General features: G+C 40.1%; 1 protein-coding gene across 2 annotated transcripts; it reads right to left on the reverse strand.

The window, feature by feature from the left end:
* On the reverse strand, positions 1-9,452 carry DNAJC12 (DnaJ heat shock protein family (Hsp40) member C12). 2 transcript variants are annotated; one of them, XM_035138389.3, is made up of 5 exons: positions 9,180-9,452; positions 6,894-6,972; positions 3,702-3,841; positions 3,302-3,500; positions 1-2,238 (listed from the first exon to the last, which is right to left on the reverse strand). In XM_035138389.3, exons 1-5 carry the CDS (start codon positions 9,255-9,257, stop codon positions 2,144-2,146), a joined length of 591 nt encoding a protein of 196 aa, XP_034994280.1. In that variant the 5' UTR covers positions 9,258-9,452; the 3' UTR covers positions 1-2,143. The 2 variants fall into 2 exon arrangements, with proteins under 2 accessions (XP_034994280.1, XP_034994281.1); XM_035138390.3 differs by having other exon boundaries at positions 3,302-3,407; positions 9,180-9,436.
* Positions 9,453-14,752: the final 5,300 nt, after the last annotated feature.

Below are 14,752 nucleotides of genomic sequence, written 5' to 3' on the forward strand. Positions count from 1 at the left end.
TTTTACTCAACTTCAAAATAATTTATTAATATAAAGGCAACAGAACATACAAGAAAAGAAACAGATCAGACTACACATCACCTATTGGGTTCGATGCAAGATGTCAATACAGTTTTTAATAATATACAATAGGCTATGGTTCAGACACACAAAACCATTTCAAGCTGAAATTTTAAATGACCAAGAATGGGCCAGTGCCACGCTAAACTCACATATACAAATAGCTTTGCTTTCTGCATCCCAAAAGATTGGTACCAGGCACAGGTCTCCCTTTTTAAAGGAAGGGTCTGGTGCTTACAGCTTCAAATAAGTGCTTAAAATGTTGAAGTTGTGTCTGGTAGAAATTCCCAAAGCAGAGCTTCTGGTGCAAGAAAGGGGAATATTCACTGCCCACATGTAATATTAATTTACACCATTATTAGCAGAAAGATAATATCCCTTCAATATCGTAGCAGAAGGATAGTGCCACCAAAGGTATTAACGCAGCAGTGGTGCAGTGTGCCAAAGATACTGAAATTGGTGGCAACCATGGTAAACATGGCTCAAGCCACCTTAACAAGAGGCAACGCCATCTCATGCTCCTTTCTCAAGGTGCATGAGAGGAGAAGTCAAACAGGAAAGTATAGTTCTTATCATCCAGTAGTGGACACAAACTGACAAGGTGCCTGCACTGCTGGTTGAACAATTTCAGTGAACATTGTAGAGAGGAGGGTAAGCACAGAATACTATACCATAGGCACTCCCAAACTCGGCCCTCAAGATGTTTTGGGACTACAATTCCCATCATCCCTGGCCACTGGTCCTGTTAGGGATGATGGGAGTTGTAGTCACAAAACACCTGGAGGGCCTGAGTTTGGGGATGCCTGCTATACTACATGTGAGTCCATGGAAGAGCAAGAACAAAACATCTGAGAAATCACATATAGCTGCCTGTAAGACAGATCAGTCTTCAACTGTTAACTATGAGTTATAATTATGTTATAGTAATATTATTTATTTATATCCTGTAGCGCCATCAGTGTACTGTACATGATGTTTAGAGAGCATTACAAGCAAGAAAGAAAGAAAGAAAGAAAGAAAGAAAGAAAGAAAGAAAGAAAGAAAGAAAGAAAGAAAGAAAGAAGGCAGGTAACAGCCACAACAAACTTCCGTTCTAAATTTTGGCAATGAGGAAGCAAAAGAAGGGAAAGGAAAATATGTTACGTTGGAGAGCCCAACATTGTGTGTGTGTGTGTGTGTGTAGAGAACCCTTCCCGATGCACCATAGCAAACATTGGGGGCCCTGAAACTACTTTTATAAAAAGAAAAATTTAAAGACAGCTCTGTCGGTTGAATATGAGACTCTTAATCTCAGGATTGTGGATTCGAGCATGAAGATTTATGTCCACACCGGGCATGAAGATTCCTGCATTGCAGGGGGTTGGTCTATATGACCCTTGAGCTCACTTGCAACTCTACAATTCTATTATTCTATGTTAAGTTATCCAAATTAAAATGTAGTTTGTCCCTCAGAGGATAGGACAACAAGAACTAAATATGGGTAGATGCTGGGGGGGGGGTTATGTGGGGGATAAAGACTCAAAGGGTTATATCAAAGGTTTCCAGGAAAGGTGGGTTTTGAAATGATACTGAGTGGTAGCATGATAAATTTAATGTGGAGAGAGAGAGAATCATCAGGTATCAGTGGCTGGTGGCAAGAGAAAATAGGAAGAATATAGGATACCTTTGGTTGGATGAGTATGGTAGAGTTAAAGGGATAAAGGCTCTTTGAAGGAATATAGCAGGAAATAACGGATCAAGGATGTTGAGTAACATGTGCTTTCCCCAACTGTTCAATAATGATAGCAAATAGCTCACATATACATGAAGTATGAACGTTGGAAAAAGCGGTTAACTGTATTCACATATTACTTATACTAATAATGAATAAAAGGAAAGTACCTGCCAACATTTAAAAAACAAACAAAAAACAAGCAAACAATACATGGTATTTTGCATGGGAAATGGTGGCATCAATAGCACAAAACTACCTAGTTAAATAATATTCAAAGACACTCTTTTATGAACATATGCAAAATACTGAAATGGTGAACACAGTGTTAAACATATATTTGGTCTTTTGCATGGTATTTGGTCTTCTGCTTCATATTTCATAGTTTCTAAACTTCCGCAAGAGTTCAGATGGGGTGTCACCAGACCAACGAAAGCGCAAATGCCAACAGTTTGGATCGGAAAATCCTGTAAGGGGGTGGGGGGAATTGAGAGAGAGAGAAAATAATAATAATCAGCTAGTAGAGAGGAAATGGTACTTTGGGTTTATAAAGTAAAACTCCTTTAATACAAAAAAAACCAACTCCCTGCTTATCCATTCATTTAGGAAAGGCCAAAAACTGTAGATGATGAAGCTAGGTAACTTGTTGGACAGGGGTGCATTCAAGCTGTGCACACAACTAAACCATGGCTCAGTACCATGCACACACACAATAATAAGAAACCAGCATCACAATGTATCCCAAAGAGAACCTGCATGGTAAAGCCACTTTGAGGTTTAAGGAGCGAAGTTTGCCAAATTGTTGGGGTTATTTCTTCATACATATATTTTGGGCCCGTAAGTAAGTAACACTGGCTCCCACTCTCCCTAGGAATAGTATCCCCAATTTTTATGGTACTTTGTCTCTCCCACCAGCCGTCTTTCAGAGATAAAGGTTCAAGGAAGTTTCCTGCCCAATTCTGCACCTAGTTCATACATGCATGCACATCATTTGATTTCTCATCATTTGTTACTGTACTGTTAACAAAAGCTATTCTGCTCTTCTTCAAAATCTTTTGAAAATTCAATCTGAATGTGTGGCCTGCTACACTGTGTTTGAGATGATAGAGAAGCTCCCATCTGTGATGTTTGACCTGCAATCTCACAGTCACACACCATGTTAGCACTTGATCCTGCAGTTTTCAAGGGACACTCATGCATATGTGAACTATCCCCAGCTGAAACATGAGAAGTATGAAGCGCAGTACTCAGAAAGACATGTGCAGCATGATGCCCTATATGGAATACACTGTCTGAACACCCTACAATTTCCTCAATGTGCTATGTAGGAGATTCAGATGAGCTGTGCCCAGGTGCCAGCTTGCAGGGATCAGGTACACCGAGAAACATACCTGATATTCATGCAAACCCACATGAGGACAAACCCCACCCCTGAGAATAAAAGAAGGCTGTATATTTCTCTTATCTGGTGCCAGCCCCAATTATCTGGATTTTTTTCTGTGTCTAGCACTGGTACCACAAACTATTTACCTGGGGAATCAGGGCTCTTTGGTGACAGCAGCTTCCCAGCAGTAGGTTCAAAGTCTTCTAGTCCCCTTTGGTCATCCAACAGTTCATGATTGTTGTTTTCAGATTTCTGGGGGAAATTGTCAGCCATCTTATCATTAAGATTTAAATCGGGAGCTTCCAGCATTGGCTCTTTTTTACCTCTGACAGCCCAGTGCATTGACTAGACAAAAAACAAACAAATCAGTGGCATTTGTGAGTTGTAACACAGCTGCACATGCTTGCCTAAGGATGAATGATATCCTCACTGATTCCCATTCCCCTTGCTGAACAATGCTAGCTAGTAGAGAACTTCCCCACCCACAGAATGGCCTCTCTCTTTTTTCTATTCCCCAATAATTATAGATGCATAACCAAAACTAACTGTTTTGACTGAGTTGCTCAGAGCCTCCCACTGCTGGAACGGGATGGTAATCTTGCTTCTCAGCCAGTAATCATAGCGAGATCGGCTCTCTTCATTGGTGAGGATTTCTTTAGCTTGCTGTAGCTTCTGAAAATTCTCCACTACAAATCAGAGACAGAAGAAAATTCTATGAAAATTTTACTTAAATGTATGTGTTGCTTTTTCTGTTTTCAATTATTTTATGTGTAAATGACATTCAGTGAGTGATTTAGAAGGCAATAAATAAATTGCAATAATAATAACAGTAATCCTTTGTTGGATATCACTCAGCGTGAAGGGTATATCCACTGTCAATATTTTGCAGAAGGGATTCAAGTGCATTATAAAAATTTAGGTTTGTACAGTAAAAATTATTAAAGCACGCTGTCTCCTTAGCATGACAAATTCACTTTAAAAAAAACTTATTGCAGTTTGGGAAGGGACAGGAGACATATATTGAAAGGTGTTCAAACACCCCACAAGCAAATCAGAACAAATGCTCAATAATAGTCTAACCTTCCACAAAAGCATTGCGCAAACAAATCAGGATGAATACCCAATAAATAGGTCACCTGGAGGAGCCCTTAGTTTGATTTTGAAGATTTCAAATGCAATCACTGTGACTAAAAAAGATTTAGTCATCAAAGACAACCAGGTATATACAGTACAAGTGAAACAGAACAGATAGTTCCAAGAGCATCATGGGAGCAGTGATATGCACATATTAAAGGTAAAGGTAAAGGGACCCCTGACCTTTGGTCCAGTCATGACCAACTCTGGGGTTGCGCGCTCATCTCGCATTATTGGCCGAGGGAGCCGGCATATAGCTTCCAGGTCACGTGTCCAGCATGACTAAGCCGCTTCTGGCAAAACCAGAGCAGCACACGGAAACGCCATTTACCTTCCCGCCAGAGCGGTACCTATTTATCTACTTGCACTTGACATACTTTTGAACTGCTAGGTGGGCAGGAGCTGGGACCAAGCAACGGGAGCTCACCCCGTCACAGGGATTCGAACTGCCGACCTTCTGATCAGCAAGCATAATATGCACATATTAGGTCTACTACAAAACAAAAACTTCTCTATCGTATTAGGGTGATCTCATTTTTTCCAGTGGATATAAAAGTTTCCATACTATAATAGAAGCACAAGTCTGCATCCTTAGTAACCATCTGTGTAAATGTTATGGAGATTTATATTTTATCTATGAGTCACCTTTCTATTGTATGACCATTATTATTATATTCATTTATGCCAGTTTACTACCTGTATACTAGATAGTTCTTTTGAAAGGTACTGAATTAAAATGCTAACAAGGACTGGCAAACACAAACAAAACGTCATACAGTTTAGTTTTCCAGTAATGTTTCCCCCCCACCCCTGATTGGCACGCTGATAATTCTTCTTCAGGAAGCAATTTAGATAAAAGGGACAAGGCAGTTAGTATTTTAATATCTAGTCATGACGTAAATCATATGAAGAATAAATACGGTATACATTCACTAGACCCATAAAAATGATTTTTTTTTGTATGTGAAAAACATACTACTGCTCATTCTTATTTGCATAATATACAATTTTGTCATTTGCCCCTGGTTTTTTAACTACACATTACATGGAAATGTGTGTTTGCAGTGACCCAACACCATTTTAGAAAGCAAAAATAGCTTTGGAAATAGATTTTGAGTGATTAAGTGGGAAGGCAGGTACTCTACCTTAGTTTCACTCCAAAATGTCCCTTCTGGCAGCATTTTCCTCCATGAGGTTCAAAATATGTTTCACTTGGGGACAATTTGGTGTGGATAAACAGTGGGCATGAAAGGGGTTAACCACCTTTTAACACAAACACAATCCCATTACCTCCTTTCCACGTCTTAAAAAGGTAAATGGGCCCCTGACCGTTAGGTCCAGTCATGGACGACCAGAAACAATGTAATGCCAAATATAATTTTAATATTTAAAACAAAGGGTTATACCCAACTAAGTCCTACTTAGCATAGACCCCTTGGAATTAATTAATCTACAGTAAATGAGTCACATCCACAACTTCAATGGGTCCACTCTGTGTAGGATTAACATTGGATAAAACCCAAAATGTTTATTGAAATGCAAATAAAATCTATACAATATTAAACACCCTGAGTTTGCATAGTCTCTTATGACTATTTCTTGTTCGAAAAATAAGTGCACATATTAACAGGGTTGCAACTTCATAAAGCCCCATCTGTTTGCTTAATGCTTTTCTTTAGCTGTAGATCATTTGGAGAAAGAAAGCTGGACTGTAATTTGTTTCAAAAAAGGGAAGTGAAGCATTTGATTTTGTAAGCCACTCTATTAAACCTACCGTACGTTGCCAAACAACTGCACTAAAGAATAGAGTAGCTATGATTTTCCTCCAGAATCAATATTTGTATAAACATTAGGGCAATATAGTTCAACTTGCTGCCACACAAATATAAATAAAACGAAGTGTTCTGCATATATATAAATAGGGCAAAGTATTAGGCAGGGAACTGAGGATACTTGTGCCTTAACTTCTTCTATCATAGCCAGTGCCAGCAAGTGACAATGCTGGGCATTTGCTAGGGCCCATATACTTGTAGAGGGTGAACTTCCACAGCAGGGTGACGAGTCTCACCTTTCACAAGATGGCAGGAAAGGCAGCATGTTTTGGAATTTTTGATTTGCACCCCACTCCTTTGTCAGGGTTAGGAACGCGGGTGGCGCTGTGGTGTAAAACACAGTGCCTAGGGCTTGCCGATCGGAAAGTCGGCAGTTCGAATCCCTGTGCACGGGGTGAGCTTCCGTTGCTCGGTCCCAGCTCCTGCCCACCTAGCAGTTCAAAAGTATGTCAAGTGCAAGTAGATAAATAGGTAAATGGCGTTTCCGTCTGCTGCTCTGGTTTTGCCAGAAACGGCTTAGTCATGCTGGCCACATAACCCGGAAGCTGTCTGCGGACAAACGCCAGCTCCCTCAGCCTATAAACTGAGATGAGTGAGATGAGTGCGCAACCCCAGAGTCGTCCGCAACTGGACCTAATGGTCAGGGGTACCTTTACTTTTTACCTTTGTCAGGGTTAGGGGTGCTTTGGCCAATGGCTCTCAAAATCCTGAACCACTGTTCTGTGTAACATCACCTGTTTCATTTTGAGAGAGAAAAGGAAAAACCACATACCAGCTTGAGGGTTTCCAGGATGCTTGTCGGGATGACATTCGAGGGCTCGAACCTTAAATTCTGAAAGAATTTGTTCAACCTAGACAAACAATTGAAGAATGGATGGAACTTGTTTTCTTATGAAAAATATACCTATGGAAGCTTCATATATTACTTGTTTCTTACACAAGTATGTATGCGGCACCATGTGTAAAACTCATGGATTTGTATTATCCATTTTACTGAATGTAAGATTTACTAAAGTGGCAATTGGTATTCACAGTGAAACAGCCACTTCACCATCTCTACCTGATATAGGCAGCAGTGCATATGGGAATATATTTATTTTTCCTTACCAATACCTGCATCAAGCAACTCTTCTTTTGCCATAGGTTGGCACTAGAGCCTCAGTACCCAGTAAAATAAAGTCTATGCATGTGTTCATGCACCATTTATTCCACAGAAGATCCATGGAAGTCAAGGTCAGATTTCCTTGGAAATAGTCTCCACCAATGTTAGGATATATGGGAGCAAATATGGTAAATTAATCCCAAAGCTGCTTGAGTGCAAAACATTTCCCCTAACATAAATCACTTTTGTGCAGTGGATCAGCTTTCAAAGCCAGAAGACAGCTTTTTCATAAAATGTTATTTCTGTTTACTTCAGTTAGGATGCTATCCACTTGTTGTGGTTCAAAATAACCATCCCATTGACACAGCTTTTCATTACAAAAATCAATCATGCTGACTTTTCACGCAGGCAAAATCCAGTGTCCCTTGCTGGAAGCCATCTCAGATCTCTTGGTGGTTTGCAGATCAGAAAGGATTTGCAACTCCCAACATTAAACAATAGCAGCAAGAAAATTATTTCCCCTCTTCCTGCTTCAACTACTGAGTTGAAGAAAGCTTGTGGTAACTGAGAGTGGATTTTTGCTTGAAAGAGTTCCATTCCTCTCTGGTACTCAAAGCAAATTTCTGGGCTCAGCATTCTTTTAGTCTGTATTTTTTTTCAACTTGCTTTGCTTGGTGGATCTCTAAGTTCTAGTAAAATGCAAGTGAAGTCGACAAGCCCAAAATGTGCACACTCATGGAAAGTTATTATTTACGGTTAGAAGTAATATCATCTTTTCAAAGTCAGCAAGGATTTCAATGAAATCCACTAAGTACTGTACCCGATTGCTGTTTCCTTACGTCAACATAGATCTTTTTAAACAGAACTGTAACTACCTTCTGTGCCACTGTAACCTCAAACATAATCTACTGAGGCTTTGGATAGTAACTGGACTATTTAAGTTAACACAGGACAACTAGAGAATGCAGAGAATTCCTTAGGTATATACCAATTAAAAGGTTATTCAAGTGCCATTCAGATAATTGTACTCCTTCACTGCAAAATGATGGTAATTAGTTATCATCATCATTTTGCAGTAAACGTAAACAAGTATTTTGATCACCAGTGAGGAGCAATTGCAGGCAACATTAGTCTCTATTGTGATGTTTCCAAAAAGGAATAAAAATATTTAACTTATAATCCTATGCATACTTTCCTGGGAGTTGAACTCAGTGGGACTTCTAAGTAAATCCTGCATAGGATTGTGCTGTTAGTCCACTGTGAATTACATACTGTACTGTAAAAGGTTTTTTTAAAAAAAAGAAAAGAAAAAAGCATGCTACAGCCCATAACTGGTGGTCTGAAATTTGGTGAATAATGACAGCCAGATGTAAAGGTGAAAAATACATGATCATTACTATTCACTGGTGATCGCTGAGGTTGCCTTTCAGCAAATCTAATATTTTCGATATTCACAAAATCAGGCTAGGTTATTCAACATTCACATGTGGCAGTATCATTAACTGTAACATATAGATTGAGGTTGCATTTCTATGCATCTTACCTGGGAGTAAGCCCCACTAAGCTCAAGAGGATTTAGTTTTGAACAAATATGTTTAAGATTGTGCCATGAATAGCTTTCTGGAAGCCTCCAAGAGTTACTTTCAGAACTGCTTCATATTTACGTTACACAATTGTAATGAAAAAAATCAAACTATTCTATTGAAACAAAGCTGTGTGAACAGTTAATTGTGTTCAACAGCTTACTGTTGCATAGGTAGAAAAAGAAAAAGAAACTGAACTGGATGAGATAAACAGATCAACTGCTAAAAACATGTACAGAAAACATGGGGAAATTATGGAAGAACAGAAACAGCACATATACACCAAATCAAACCAATTGACAAAGACATAACATTTAAAAAAATGTAATGAACTAAGGGGGGGAATAGTAAAATAATAATTAACTAGTCTTACTGTAGACAATTCATCACAGCCTAGCAAGCTGTAAAAATCTTCCATGTCCTCCAGTCTGCAGTTCAAAATTGCATCCATCTGCTTCAATCTGGCAAGCACTTTTCCACTTTCTGAAAACAGAGACACAAAAAGCTTAAAGGCGTCTTTTAACCAGTTCAAAGCTATTTAAAGTGATTACTGAAAAACCGATAGGTGCAGTGCTGCTGAAGCTTCTCTACAAATGGTTTTATACACTGAGATGTCACCCGATACTCTGTAAGCACACTCTCGAATGAGCCTGCTCTTATTGGTGGAAGTGAATTCTGATCACAGTTTACAACTGCAAAGCTCTCTGGGATTTGTAGGTTACAGAGTCGGGGGGGGGGGGAAATCCAGCTTTATGATTCATGTTTCCACTGTAGAGAGCTTAGCTTTTTAATGGTTGTTTTGAAACAGGTAAAATTGCTTTTAGTTTCATATTTTGGCTGTGGTATGTGCTTAATTCTCCTGCCCACCTAGCAGTTCGAAAGCACATCAAAGTGCAAGTAGATAAATAGGTACCTTCTGGCGGGAAGGTAAACAGCGTTTCTGTGTGCTGCTCTGGTTTGCCAGAAGTGGCTCTTAGTCATGCTGGACACATGACCTGGAAGCTGTACACCGGCTCCCTCGGTCAATAACGTGAGATGAGCGCCGCAACCCCCCGAGTCATCCGCGACTGGACCTAATGGTCAGGGGTCCCTTTACCTTCACCTATGTGCTTAATTTGGAGGTTGTTGTTTGTTTTATATTGTTTTGCTGCTGATTTGTTAGCCACTTTGAGTTTCTTTGGAAAACTAGGGATGAATTCCTGATTCAATTTGACTTGATAAGGCATTGTTGTGATTTGTTCACATTTATTTGTTTTAATAGTTCTTATAACAGTTATTTGATTGAGCTACAAAGTATGTTCCTTCTCACTTGTGAGAATAAGAAAAGAAAATCCAGATAATTTAGAACAGGGGTGTCAAACTCAAATTCATCGGGGGCCACATCAGCAGTTTGGTCACCCTCAAAGGGCCGGTTATATCTGTAGGACTATGTGTCCACTCTTTATTATCATAAATTATTGTCACTGCATTCAATTATTACTGTTTTTTGTAATAATATAAGTAATAACTAGCTCTGAAAGCAGAAACATAGTCAGAATAATGGCAAGTAGATATTCAAATGTACAATTATTGTACAATTTATTGAAAAATGATTTTTTGGTAACTGCACTGGGTGGTGGAGGCTTGCTAGGGTTTCATGCAGGAGCTTTGCAGAGCTACTGGTACCTGGAGATGCTGGGGTCCTTCTGCATGCAGGACAGATGTTCTGCCAGTGAGCCACCACCCTTCACCAAAGGGACTAGCTGAGGTTGACTCACTGAAGCTGCTCTCCTGGTTCCAGGGTTTAAGGGCCAGAAGTATAAAGCAGCATCCTATGTTTCTGAGGAGAGGGAGCGGGAGGGGGAGGGAGGGAGGAAGGAAGGAAAGAGGGGAGAGAAAGAAGAGTAGGAAATAAGGAAGGGAATAAAGAAGGAAAGAAAAAGAAAGAGGGAGAGAAGAGGGAAAGGGAGAAAGAATGAAGGAAGTAGAGGGAAAGAAAGAATAAGAATGAGGGAGAGGAAGAAAGATGGGAAGGACGGAAGGAAGAAAGAAAGAAAAGAGGGAGCAGGAGGGAGAGAGGAAGGAAAGAGGTGAAAGAAAGAAGAGTAGGAAAAGGAATAAAGAAGGAAAGAAAAAGAAAGAGGGAGAGAAGACAGAGATAAAGAAGGAAGGAAGGAGAGGGAAAGAAAGAATAAGAACGAGAGAGAGGAAGAAAGAAAGGGAAGGGGGGTCGCCGCCTTGATTCAGCGCCAGAAAAGAGCGCGAAGGGACCCCCCCGCCCCCAGCTGTTTGTCGGCGCTTTGTCGGCACGGCGCTTCAGCAGCAAGGTCCCGCTGCTGGGTCCCGCTGGCTGGGGCGCTCGGCGGGCCACATGGCGAGGTCTGGCGGGCCGGATTTGGCCCCCGGGCCTTGTGTTTGACACCCATGATTTAGAACAATATATTTTAAAAGTATATGTAAAGGGCACATAATGCAATTTAAAAGATGATGCAACAAATAACACAGAGGAATAAGTGCCAACATCTAAATGGATTCTTGCCATTAGTTTGCCTATGTAGTTGCAAAACACTGTGTACAGGTCTGTTTGCCCAATCTTTTTACAACCAAGAGTACTAGCATGACGTGCAGGATGATGAAATCTAATATTTGAAGTTCTGACAGATGTGGGTATTCCCCCAGCGTCATTTTTTAAAAAAACAAAAACAAAAAACCTCCTGTGCTTAAAGTTCTTGTTTACAGGGTAACATCCACAAATACAGTATAGTGGTACCTCGGGTTACAGACGCTTCAGGATACAGACTCCACTAACCCAGAAATAGTACCTCGGGTTAGGGTTAAGAACTTTGCTTCAGAATGAGAACAGAAATCACGCAGTGGGCAGCACAGTGGCAGCGGGAAGCCCCATTAGCTAAAGTGGTACCTCAGGTTAAGAACGGTTTTAGGTTAAGAACGGACCTCCGGAACAAATTAAGTTCTTAACCCGAGGTACCACTGTAATAAGGAACATACCAACCTAACTTCAGTCTAATTTGCAGTGGGCAAGGTAACATCCCTGAATGGTCTGGAGGATTTCTTTATTGATTTGAAAGAATAATTAGAAGGTGGAGTTCACTCTTGCTGAAAGTCATACACTGCAATTAATAGCTGTCATTAATATCTATCATCAGTTATAAGACAATAGGACCAGTTCAGCCAGCTTGTTGGAACATGCTTCATTGATTTAGTTCATCATGTACCAAAATAACTGTCCCACAGTTAATCGCAAGGCCTTGGGCAAATACTTGTGCACTGAACCCTATGTACAGAAAAACAGTATACAGGTGTTTCATACTGGTCACCAGCTATAGTGTGGATCATCAGGGAAGCAGAAGAGGATGGAGTCCCTACCATTCAAAAGCACCACATTTACAACAGAGGAAACCCTTCAAATTCTTGTAGAGGACGAAGTTGCAGTTCTTCCCACAGGGCATAATCAACCTATGCAATTTGCTACCACAAGATGTTGTTACCAGTTTGGATGGCTTTAAAACTGGATTAGACAAATTGAGGAAAAATATAGCTACTCGCCATGACGGCTGTGTGCTGTCTCCAGTATCAGGGAAATAATGTCTATGAATACTAAGATCATGAGGCAGAAAGAGCTTTTATGCTCATGTCCTGCTGGGGGGGCGGGGTGCTCCATAGGCATCTGTTTGGTCTCTGTGGGAACAGAATACTGCTTCCCACCTCTTTTCCAGAGGACTAGATGGCACTAAGGTTCCTCTCCAGCCTTTTCATTCCATGGTCCCCAATGAGTCCCATTGAAACAGTTATTAGTTCTCTGTTGTTGTTGTTTTCAAAGTTTTAAAAAATATGTTAATGAATACTATTAATTGAGGATCTTAGGTGGCTTGTGCAGTGCGATCCTTCACATATTTACTAGGAGTAAGGTGCACATCCCCCAGTAAGAATACAATCTGAACCATGCATGTTTATTTAGATGTCTCATTGCATTCAGTGGAGCTCACTCTTATGCAAGTATGTTCAGGATTGCAACATTAGTCACTGAACCATTGTAACACTTGCAAATTTCAGCCATAAGAAACAGTTTTGCTTGTTATTTAAAAAAAGTACATGCAAAATTGAAACAATTGGTATTCCTGTGAAAAGAATCCCAGCATAATTGTTTACATTGTGCCTAGAAATGATTTTGCTTATTTGAATGTCAGCCTTCAATAATAGTAATAACAATAATAATAATAATAATAATATTCCAACAGATTAAAATACAATAATCTATTCAACATTAAAAGCTTCCCTAAACAGGGCTGCCTAAAGATGCCTTCAAGAATGGAAACAAACAAATAAGACAAAAACAAAACATTGCAGTTATCTGAATGCAATTCCAAACTAACCAAGAAGAAAGGGGAGGGGAGTGAATGAGGTATCTAAGCATGGGGATTGGTGAATAGGTAGAAATTGAGAAGTAAGTTACAGAGCAATGTTAATAATAGAAAGCAATGCAAGTTATACCAATTTCAGTTACTAGTGGCAAACTCTGTTCAGGGTGAATTCAGAGGAATTTGCCTTATGGCACCCTTTGTGAAGGGTTTTTTATCCTGTCCTGCTCCTGCCCCACTCCCCAGAACATGCCTTTTGGGGAACTTGCACTCCACATTGGCTGCGCTGGGGTGAAGTACTTGTGCCAGCATATCACCAGCTTAGCCATGGCTGAACCAAGAGACCCCCAGGCTCACCAAATCCAAACTCTCTTACCCTGACAGATCTTGGGTTAGGATTATGCTGGAGTCCTAATTATTTAGGAAAGAGCGAAAATACAACATCTGCATGTTGAGATGTCTGCATAATATATTAAGGTGACAGGTATCTATTTACTGTATTGAAGTCCTGCTAGAAGTGAAAAAGCTGGTCAGGTTATTTATACACCAAATTCAGGAACAAATCAAGTGAAAAACAGCTGGCACAGACATACCCTAAGGCAATTTTAGTGGGTGGGTGAGTCCTTTGGAAAGCACCCAGTGTGACTATAGCTATATCTTTATGAAACTATTTAAAAAAACAAACAAACCTGAAAAACAGGTAAATGATGCATTGAAAGAATTGTCATGTCTACAAGTATGGATTACAATAACAGTAAATATGTCAGGATCTTAACCTGAATTGACTTGTGGGTGTTTTCAACTTGAGGGTGCTAAACCTATGAGATGCCATGCTTGGCATCTTTCCTTTGTCTCCTTTACAAACAAATTCAACCTGAAAATTATGTTTAAGAGGGCAAAAAATGGTTAACTTCTACTGCGCTCTGTTTGTTTATAGATTTATATTTATAGAGATGCCAAAACAGGAGCTATGAATCTTACTTAAAAAGCAAAAGGAAACCCAGAACAGCGTGAAAAATCATTTGCATTCCTAAACACGTTCCATCTGAAGCCTGTCCCAATTTATTTGGCGTCGTGTATATCTGTAGATGACTTGCACAGGATGCTTAATTAGTTACCTACCTATTTTTATCTGCTTTTTATGTACTGTATAGCGTTGTGGCGCTTAAACTTTGCAGCTTTACTTTACATTTGCATAAAATGTAAATCTTTAAAGTATTTAAAACGTAAGCATTTCAGTGGGAGTGTTTCCAATCTACAAGCTGATGCTTATTTTAATGAGTGCATTATTAAATCCCACCTTTAACTGTTTTAATGTGTGTAGTATTTCATCCTGCCGAAGGCGGCGGCCTTCTGGTGCCTCTTAAGGCCCCTCCCCTCATGACCCCTTTCCAGAGCTTGCTGAGGCTCGCGACCCACTACCGCCCTTACCCTTCTTTACAGCCTTTGCCTAGGCAGAGCAGAACCCGGGAGCTGCTCGCCCACCCATCCCTCTCTGCTCCTTCTTGGCTGTGTCTTCAACGAGTTGCTGCGTCAGCGTCTTTCCTCCCTCAGTTCTTTTGTTTATTCCCCTTTCGCTTTTCTTCAT

This window comes from Zootoca vivipara, chromosome 5 (genome assembly GCF_965207765.1).
Source record: "Zootoca vivipara chromosome 5, rZooViv2.hap1.1, whole genome shotgun sequence".
Lineage (NCBI taxonomy): Eukaryota > Metazoa > Chordata > Lepidosauria > Squamata > Lacertidae > Zootoca > Zootoca vivipara.

Bases quoted from the DNA above. Each gene is read 5' to 3' on its own strand.
- DNAJC12 (XM_035138389.3), bottom strand. From the start codon at position 9,257: ATGGATGCAATTTTGAACTGCAGACTGGAGGACATGGAAGATTTTTAC. The intron at 3,842-6,893 runs GTATGTGGTTTT...TCTGATTTGTAG, and splicing joins TCCTGGAAACCCTCAAGCTG to TGGAGAATTTTCAGAAGCTA. The intron at 3,501-3,701 runs GTTAGTTTTGGT...TTTTTTGTCTAG, and splicing joins TGAGCAACTCAGTCAAAACA to TCAATGCACTGGGCTGTCAG.